This window comes from Medicago truncatula, chromosome 8 (assembly GCF_003473485.1).
Source record: "Medicago truncatula cultivar Jemalong A17 chromosome 8, MtrunA17r5.0-ANR, whole genome shotgun sequence".
Lineage (NCBI taxonomy): Eukaryota > Viridiplantae > Streptophyta > Magnoliopsida > Fabales > Fabaceae > Medicago > Medicago truncatula.
This window is the reverse complement of record NC_053049.1, coordinates 6,061,786-6,072,309: the sequence shown is the minus strand read 5'-3', so window position 1 is coordinate 6,072,309 and position 10,524 is coordinate 6,061,786. Positions and strand designations below refer to the sequence as shown.

At 34.6% G+C, this 10,524-nt stretch overlaps 1 protein-coding gene across 1 annotated transcript; it reads left to right on the top strand.

Moving 5' to 3' along the window:
• Nucleotides 1-2,898: 2,898 nt before the first annotated feature.
• Nucleotides 2,899-8,943, top strand: LOC11419903 (disease resistance protein RUN1). The gene is made up of 8 exons (XM_039829661.1): nucleotides 2,899-3,594; nucleotides 3,912-5,001; nucleotides 5,100-5,402; nucleotides 5,915-7,529; nucleotides 7,858-7,920; nucleotides 8,022-8,080; nucleotides 8,271-8,636; nucleotides 8,734-8,943. Exons 1-5 carry the CDS (start codon nucleotides 3,116-3,118, stop codon nucleotides 7,902-7,904), a joined length of 3,534 nt encoding a protein of 1,177 aa, XP_039685595.1. The 5' UTR covers nucleotides 2,899-3,115; the 3' UTR covers nucleotides 7,905-7,920; nucleotides 8,022-8,080; nucleotides 8,271-8,636; nucleotides 8,734-8,943.
• The last annotated feature ends 1,581 nt before the right edge of the window (nucleotides 8,944-10,524 follow it).

The window sequence follows — 10,524 nt, the reverse complement described above, 5'->3', positions numbered from 1 at the left end:
ACCTCCGTCCCTAATTATAAGACCCTTTTGAGTATGTACAGTGGAATTTACGTATATATACTACCAACTGCAAAATTCTAAACTCGAATAAGTGTCGGTTCAAAGAAGGAATTTGGAAGCCATCAAGATTTTTCCTAAACAAACAATCAAACCAAACTAGCAAAACACACAGCAAAATCGCATAAACTAAGTTTCAATTAAACCAGAAAATTCAGCAGTGCAAAGTTAACAAAGAAATTAAAACCACGATTGAGAGATAAGAGCATACGAGAATTGATTACTTTTCTGTGTCATCTAGAGAGAGCGGCCTCACTATTAATCAAAGAATTATGGTTCCCTTTGTCTAATAGATTTCTTTTTTGTTTTTGCAATTCAGACCAAAATGGTGAGCATCTTCAATATATATGTTTCTGAAAAAAATTCATGATACCAAGTTGAAAGCTTTTATTTGTTTGTGTTTGAAGTTTTGGATAGAAGCTTTGCTTGGCAGTTTGGAGTCCCACTATTTGTTTACAATCTGATGCTTGGGTTGGTCATTTGGTGCTTTAGGGAGTTTAAGTTTAATTTTTAATCAAGAAGATTTAATTTGTTTTTCTGTCATACATTTGTCAAATATCTATCTATTTGTGTTGGTTTGTATCAATTGTTGGGAAGATTTGTAGGTTTTGTTTATAGAATTGAATTTATTTGCTTAGTCCATTCTCCTTGATACTGACATAAGAACGTTGCTTCCTCAAACCAACTTTGAAGCCGTGGTGAGGACATGGATTTCAAGCGTCTGGTCTGGGATCATCTGCACTCTTTATGGAAACGGGCAAAGGCCATGATGCTTCCAGCTCTTCCAGTGCTCCACCATCAAACCCCTATGGGCTATGGCTATAGTGATCATGGAATAAAGTATAAAGCATTTTTATGCACTTCCCATTTTTGTAAACAACTAGTTTAGTCACCCATTTTGTGGCTACCAAATATCTTCAATGAATAATGGAATTTTGTGGTTCAGCATTATTCTTTTCATCTATTATGTTCTGCGTTTGTTAGTCGATTGGTTTTATTGTGAATAACTTGTAACAAAGGCGAACGAATGGAAATACAAAACTAGTCAAACTGCTAATTATCAAACAATACAAATTCAATCAACTATTTTATCTATTATCAACGTCCGTCTAAACTTTTAAGTTATATAATATAAGATCATCTGTTATAAGTTAATTTATAAGCTATCCTCTATTACTGTAACGTGAAATCAACAATAAGTTAATCCAAAAGTATAGAATATATATATTGAATGTATTGCCTTAGAATTTTGTTGAATAGGCTGATATCATACAATTTTTTTTTATGGATATCAAACAATTTTTTAATGGGATAATAGTCATTTTAAAATTTTAAAATAGTTCTTGATTGTGCACTTCGTAGTTAAAATGATCCTTGATGTTAAAATAGTTTCACAATGTTCACAATAACTCTTTTATAGGGATTGATATGACAATAAATAAGCAATTTGATAAGACAATTTGTATTTTTTAGTGGCCTCTTCGGTATGCCTTGTGTTAAAGGGACTGCTATAGAAGTGTTAATATAATTTATTTTGACTTGTTCAAAAAAAATAATAAGTAAGCACTTATAATGATTCATATGACAGGAAGTAAGTAAGTATATTGTGCGACTAATATAATATTATTAACATAATATTTTAACATAAGCAACTATTTTTACTAACAAAGTGCAGTGTTAGGAACTATTTTGAAATTTCAATACATTTAAGGACTATTGTACTAAAATGATTATTATACCATATTATTTAATATCATGTTATTTAATTATTTTAAAATAAATTTAAATTTGCAATTAATTTTGTTAACAAGAGCCCAATACATTCTTCTATGGTCACAAACACAAATGAATAGTGTTTGGTCACACACACACATAAAAAAACTTTTGATTAAAATATTAAATCATTTTATTATCATTTTTTTTTTATTAAAAAAAATATATTGATGTGTTCGTGCCCAAGCAATATTCATTTATGCTCCTGACTATAAAAGAATTCCTCCAAGATGCCATATCCAACCAAACTCTAATTAATGTCTAGAAGAAAGAAAAAAAAAAACTCCAAAGATTTCTCGTAATAAAATACAATGAGTTTTTTTTTTTTTTTTTGGTACAAAAAATACAATGAGTTAGTAAGTCATAATAAACATCAAAGGCCATCAACGACTAATGCGTCACATTATTCAATTTAATTAATTAATATAAAAACTATTTTATAATTTTCTTTAACTTTAGTTATACTAAAAAAATTATTCTATTAAAAAAATATATATATATGCAAAGACCAAGAAAGTCTCTGTCATTGATCGCGTTCACGTACATTGTCTGTCACCTAACATGTTATTTTATTTTTATTTTTTAAGAAAACATATTATTTTCTTGTGTGCTATTTTATATGAGTTTGGTAGTGATATCTAATCAAGAATATTTAGATGAGATGACTCAAGTTTTTTTAACATTATCAAGAATATAGATTCGAATCAGAGATCTACATACAACTATAAAATTAATTTGCCACTCGTTTGGATCCACACTAGACTCGAGGAATTCGTTTTACCATATGTAGCATTTTTGTTCATAAAATCCAGTAGAAATAATTTTTTATTGGTGAACCTAAAGCAATGGATTTAGTTGCCTTACCTTGAGCCATACAGCTAAGGGTTTATTAAAAACTACCATAAGTGGTGGGGAGGAGTGGTGAAAACCGGTGGGGCGCACCATTATAGTATCTTATCTATGTTTTTTTTTTTATCATATGATAGTGACAACATCTTACTTTAATGTTAAAGTGAAGACTCAAGTAAGTCTCGGTCATGGCATTCTAATTGAAACCACCTATTCAATTTGTTTGTTGCGTTGTTTATCTCGAGGTTGCGTTCAGACCCTAAAAAGAAAAAGAGACTAAGGTTGCGTTGACCTTGAAGTTGTAAGGTGTTTCTGTTCTGTAACTGTAAGTACTTATACTTATATTATTGATATATCCTGTTCTGTTTTCTTCAGAAGTGTTCTGTAGGTTCTTCTTCCTTGTAAGGTGTAACTGGTTGTGATAGCTAATCAGAACATGTCCACCTCTTCGAAAAAGTACGATGTGTTCATCAGTTTCAGGGGCCAAGACACGCGTGAAACATTCACAAGCCATCTTCATTATGCTTTATGCAAGGAAAATATCATAACATACATTGATGATAATCTTGTGAAGGGAGATGAAATTGGTGAAGCACTTGCTGAAGCAATCCAAGACTCACGCATATCTCTTGTTGTATTCTCCAAAAATTATGCAACCTCAAAGTGGTGCTTGAATGAACTCCTCAAAATACTTGAATGCAAAAAACTTCATGGTCAAGTTGTTATACCTGTGTTCTATAACACAGGTACATCAGAAGTACGTAATCAAACAGGGAGTTACGAGAAACCGTTCTCACACTATGAGATAGAAGCCATCAACAACGAATCCTTTGCAAACACTGTTTCTGAGTGGAGAGCTGCTCTTGCGGAGGCTGCAAATATACCTGGATGGGATAGTCAAAGTCGAACCTATAAGTAAGTATAGATTTTCTTATTTAAAACCCTTATTACCTCTTGAACATGTTGTCAAACTGATATGGTAAACATAATTATATTTCTTCCAATAATCCTTTTACTAGAGGGAAGGGATTATATTATTCACATGTTTGGTTCAGTTTGTATGAATCATGGTGAGCCACATTTATTTTGCAAAAGCTACACTTTGGAGCAAGTAATTTTAACAAGTCAACTCTTTAGTGAAAAAGAATGTTTTAAAGATCTGATGCTTAATCATATTCAAGATTCATCTTTACTATTTGTTCATTAATTCATACTTTTAATTATTTGGCTAGGGATGACTCTCAAGTCATTCAGAGCATTGTCAGTGATGTTTGGAAAAAGCTAGCCTTGATGTATCCTAATGAACTGAAAGGCCTTGTTCATAACGATCAACACGGTAGTTATACTGAGTCACTGCTGAAAAGATATTCAAGAATTGGAATTTGGGGCATGGGTGGAATAGGGAAGACAACCATAGCCAGACAGATGTTTGCAAAGCACTTTGCACAATATGAAAGCGCTTGCTTTATGGAAAATGTAAGTGAAGAAATAGAAAAGTTTGGACCAAGGTACATCCGTAATAAGCTTCTTAGTGAGCTGCTTAAGCGACAAATTACTGCATCGGATATTCTTGGAGCCCCATTCATTGAGAGAATCTTAAGTGGTAGAAAATTTTTCATTGTACTTGATGATGTGGATAATGCTGCACAATTAGAATATTTGTGCTCAGAACTTGATGACCTTGGACCAAACAGTAGGCTAATTATCACGGGAAGAGATAGGCAAACACTCAAGGGAAAAGTTGATGTGATTCATGAAGTCACAAAATGGAATTTTGAAGAATCTCTGAGGCTTTTTAGCTTAGGAGCTTTCAAACAAAACCATCCTAAAGAGGGTTACAAACTTCTCTCACAAAGAGCAGTTGCATATGCAGGAGGCGTTCCATTAGCTTTAAAAGTTTTGGGTTCACATTTTTATTCTAGAAGTCCTGAATTCTGGGAACCTGAATTGAAAAATTTGGAGAACAAGGGGGAATCCTTACGTGGAATTCAAGAAGTGTTAAGAGTAAGCTATAATGGATTAACAGTCCGAGAAAAGGAAATGTTTTTAGATATTGCGTTCTTTTTCAAAGATGAAAAAAGAGATTTTGTGACAAGAATACTAGATGCCTGTGGTTTCAATGCTGCCAGTGGAATAGTCACCCTTGAAGATAAAGCTCTTATCACTATTTCATATGATAATATAATACAAATGCACGACTTACTACAACAAATGGCTTTTGACATAGTTCGGCAAAAGAAAGACCAGACTAGCAGAGACCCGGAAAAATGCAGCAGGTTAAGAGATATTAAAGAAGTTTGTGATGTATTAAAAAATAACAAGGTAATTAAGGAGTGTCAACCACTTATTTATTGTTAAAAATTATTCTACTAGTTGATTAAATAATGTTTTTACTTATTTTTTTTCTTTTGATTGGTTAGGGCACTCCTAAAGTTGAAGGGATAATATTTGATTTGTCTCAAAAGGAAGATTTGCATGTCGGGGCAGACACATTCAAAATGATGACTAAATTAAGATTTCTAAGACTGTATGTCCCCTTGAGTAAGAAGATATCAACTACCATATATCATCCTGAGGATATGATGCCATTTTCGGATAAATTGAGATATCTTGAGTGGAGTGAATATCCCTTGAAGTCTCTTCCACACCCTTTTTGCGCTGAGCTACTTGTTGAAATTCACTTGCCTCGCAGCAATATAAAATATCTTTGGCACGGGATGCAGGTGTGTGTACGCCTGTGTGCGTTTGTGAATAAAATAAAGGTTTAATAGTATTTTTGGCCCCCTATGTTTATAGAAGTTGCGATTTTGATCCCCTAACTAAAATAATTCGATTTTGACCCCCTATGTTTTGCCCCTTTTTACTTTTGGTGCCCTAGGTCAATTTTGACCAAGTCAATGCTGATGTGGCGCCACATGTGTAATTTTTTATTTTTATTTTTTTAATTAAAATATTTTAAAAAAAGTATTTTTTTTATTTTTTAATTAAAAAATAACAAAAAAGTATTTTTTTAATTATTAAAAAAAACTACACACGTGGCGCCACGTCAGTATTGACTTGGTCAAAATTGGCATAGGGGGCCAAAAGTGCAAAGGGAGCAAAACATAGGGGGCCAAAATCGAATTATTTTAATTATGGGTCAAAATCGTAACTTCTTGAAACATAGGGGGCCAAAACTGTTATTAAGCCAAAAATAAATGAAAATTGAAGGATTTTCCATTTTGACTTGTGACAGAAACTTGTGCATTTAGAAAAAGTCGACCTAAGGGAAAGCAAACAGCTGATGAAGCTCCCTGATTTGTCTGGTGCTGAAAAACTTAAATGGTTGTATCTCTCAGGTTGTGAAAGTTTACATGAAGTTCAACCATCTGTTTTTTCCAAGGACACACTTGTTACTTTGCTTTTAGATGGGTGCAAAAAGTTGGAGATTCTTGTTAGTGAGAATCATTTAACATCTCTACAGAAAATTGATGTCAGTGGCTGCTCAAGTCTCAGGGAATTTTCGTTGTCCTCAGATTCGATTGAAGAGTTGGATTTAAGCAATACAGGTATTGAAATACTGCACTCATCAATCGGTCGTATGAGCATGCTTTGGAGGCTTGATTTACAAGGTTTAAGACTTAAGAATCTCCCGAAAGAAATGTCTTCCATGAGATCACTTACAGAGATTGATCTTTCTAATTGCAATGTAGTAACTAAATCAAAGTTAGAAGCCTTATTTGGTGGTTTAGAATCGTTGATAATACTATATTTGAAAGATTGTGGCAACTTGCTTGAACTCCCTGTGAACATTGATTCCTTGTCATTACTGTATGAACTAAGACTAGATGGAAGCAATGTCAAGATGTTGCCTACAAGCTTTAAGAATCTTTCAAGACTACGTATTCTGTACTTAGACAATTGCAAGAAGCTTGGTTGTCTTTCGGAGGTTCCTCCACACATCGAAGAGCTTCATGTCAATAACTGCATCTCATTGGTGAAGGTTTCGAGTTTGAAGGCTCTTTCACATAGTATGAAGGGATGGAAGAAGGAAATTTCATTCAAGAATACCATAAAATTGGATGCACCTTCACTCAACCGTATTACAGAAGATGTCATATTAACAATGAAGAGTGCCGCATTTCATAATACTATAATTGTTTATGATGTGCACGGATGGAGTTATAACGGTGTTCATTTTTGGTTACCGGGATGCACAGTTCCAAGTCAGTTCAAATTCCGAGCAATAGGTTCCTCTTCCTCCATTACTATTAAAATTCCTCCACTTTCCAAAGATGTTGGATTCATTTATTCTGTTGTTGTTTCTCCATCCTTTCAAATGGAGGAGCATGGTAATAATCTAGAAATCAGATTCAAGTACTATTCGGAAAGTGGCGACTTGAATTTTATAAATAGTCATTCTATTAAAGATGTGAGCCTGGATCATGTTTTCATGTGCTATAATGAACCACATTTCATTGGAAATGCATTTGAATTCTCTGTTACAAATTTAAGTGGGGATCTTAATGGCTCTTATATTTTGAAAGAGTGTGGGATCTATCCAATTTATTACTCAGAATTTCCAAGGCTTGCAGCCACCATGAATTTGGACAGAGACTTAGAAAAGGAAATTGCATTGGAGTTGTCACGGAGCCTAGGATCAGATTTTCATGAATATATACAACAATTTCAGTCAGAATCAATTGCAAGATATGATGATGATGGTGATGATGATGAGAGAGAAATAGGAAATGAGATTGATGAGTCAGTTGAAAGACGTGATGAGAATGAAAGAACTAGCATTCAGAATAACCAACAAGATTTGAACTTGAATGAAAAATGCAGGTGTTCATCATTTGACTGCTTCATGGGTATGAAAACTATTTACCCTCTTGCACAAATCGCACACATTATTATCTTCTAGTCCTTCTTTTTTCAATGTCATAAAATTGTCGAGAGACATCCCTAATTTAAAAATAAGTAAAATCATTATTTTTTTTTTTGGCTTTCGCACTGACCCACCAGTGGTGGGCGACTAATCCGGCTCATGCGTTTAGGCATGCGCACTGGCCAAGCGTTGTTCCCCTTGGGAATCGAACCCGGTATTCCCCGGGTGTAATCTTAGTATATACTTTTAGAAAATTATAAGCTCAACAAATTGGGATAATGTTCTTTTGGGTAAATGTTTACTGTAAGCAGGTCCATTGAGCTATTTATGGAGATTAATCCGCCACGGCCTACTATGAAATCCGAGAGTTTATAGTATGTTTCTTTTCTTCCATTTGCGTATTATGAACTTACATGAAGATTATATGTTTTGTTTTTCTTGAGTGAGCTGATGAATTGCATGTCTTGACTTGCAGAGACACTAATTCAAGACGAGATACTTCATCTTGTGATGGTGTCAATGACATGATTATAGGCACGTTTTTAACTTTCATCCTTCTATTTGATTACAATAGCTAGTTTTTCTCCATTTAGAATGATTCTCAATATTATTCTTTAGAATGAACAAGCAACATTAGATGCAAGCATTTTGAAATCACATATATTTTTTCATTTTTCATTTCTTCTTTTGTGATTTCTGATTAGATTGTAAATGTTTCCTCCAGGATGATTTTTCGATATTCGCCGGTTTGATAAGCTCAAGAACAGAAAAATCTAGCTATAATGGATTAATAGTCCGAGAAAAGGAAATGTTTTTAGATATTGCGTTCTTTTTCAAAGATGAAAAAAGAGATTTTGTGACAAGAATACTAGATGCCTGTGGTTTCAATGCTGCCAGTGGAATAGTCACCCTTGAAGATAAAGCTCTTATCACTATTTCATATGATAATATAATACAAATGCACGACTTACTACAACAAATGGCTTTTGACATAGTTCGGCAAAAGAAAGACCAGACTAGCAGAGACCCGGAAAAATGCAGCAGGTTAAGAGATATTAAAGAAGTTTGTGATGTATTAAAAAATAACAAGGTAATTAAGGAGTGTCAACCACTTATTTATTGTTAAAAATTATTCTACTAGTTGATTAAATAATGCTTTTACTTATTTTTTTCTTTTGATTGGTTAGTGTGAGAGTTAACTTAAAATCAGAAATCTGGAGTATCGTGCCAAGCATCGCGCCACGATGGTTGAAGCAAGATTCCTGGGAAGCTACTGGAAAAATCGTGCCACGATGAAGCAGGGTCGTGCCACGATGGTCGCGCTGAAGATAAAAATAAAACGTATTTTTCAGTTAGATTTGTTTCAGTTTTATAAGGGTTTACTTTCCACTATAAATACAGCCTTGTATCAGATGATAAAAGTGTGTAGAAAAACAAGGTTTAGACCAACAAACAAACTAGGGTTTATAGAGAATTTCTCTTGGCAACAACTCTAGGGTTGGGATTGTTTTGATTCACCTTGAACAAAACACTATTAGGATTGAGTCTCTTGGTCACGGGAAGAGGCTGGGACTTGGGTAGAATTAGGTTTGAAGACTGATTCTTGAAACTCATTATCTCTTTGTAAAGAAACTCATTCATTATAGTGGATTGGAGAGCTGCTCTCTCCCCAGACTAGGTCATCATTAGACCGAACTGGGTAAACAAATATCTTGTGTTCTTTCTCTCTCTTTCTTTTATCTCTTGCTGTTTTTGTTTGGATTATTTGCTACCCGCTTGATTTGATTACTTGGTATTAATTTGCTCCACGCATCAAGTTTTTTATTGGTGTGGTTTTCTCAACGAATTCACAACAATTGGCGCCCACCGTGGGGCAAAGGTCAAATTAATAGCCAGGTATCATGGGTTCGAAGTGGGATATTGAAAAGTTCACCGGTAGTAACGACTTCGGGTTGTGGAAGGTGAAGATGAGGGCAATCTTAATTCAACAAAAGTGCGTTGAAGCACTAAAGGGAGAAGCACATATGTCTGCACATCTGACATCTGCTGAGAAGACGGAGATGAATGATAAGGCGGTCAGCGCTATCATTCTGTGTCTTGGGGATAAGATGTTGAGAGAAGTATCAAGGGAGGCTACTGCTGTGTCTATGTGGAATAAGCTTGATTCATTATACATGACCAAGTCTTTGGCACATAGACAGTGTCTGAAACAACAACTCTACTTTTATCGTATGGTGGAGTCAAAACCTATAATGGAGCAACTGACGGAGTTCAATAAGATTATTGATGATTTGGCGAACATAGATGTTAATCTGGAAGACAAGGATAAAGCCTTACACCTGCTGTGTGCTTTACCTAGGTCCTTTGAGAATTTCAAGGATACTATGCTTTATGGCAAAGAGGGCACTATCACTTTGGAGGAAGTTCAAGCAGCTTTGAGAACCAAAGAGTTAACCAAGTTCAAAGAGTTGAAGGTTGATGATAGTGGAGAAGGCTTGAATGTCTCAAGGGGGAGAAGTCAGAACAGAGGAAAATGGAAAGGCAAGAATTAAAGGTCAAAGTCTAGGTCGAAGGGTGATGGCAATAAAACACAGTACAAATGTTTTATTTGTCATAATCCAGGTCACTTCAAGAAGGATTGTCCAGAGAGAAAGGACAATGGAGGTGGAGAATCATCCGTTCAGATTGCAAGCAAAGATGAAGGTTATGAGAGTGCTGGAGCACTAACTGTGACAAGTTGGGAACCTGAAAAGAGCTGGGTCTTGGACTCTGGGTGCTCTTATCACATTTGTCCAAGAAAGGAGTACTTTGAAACGTTAGAGCTGAAAGAAGGTGGAGTAGTTCGCCTTGGTAATAATAAGGCTTGTAAAATTCAAGGTATGGGTACTATCCGACTCAAAATGTTTGATGATCGTGATTTCCTTTTGAAGAATGTGAGGTATATTCCTGAACTTAGGAGAAATTTAATATCCATAAGC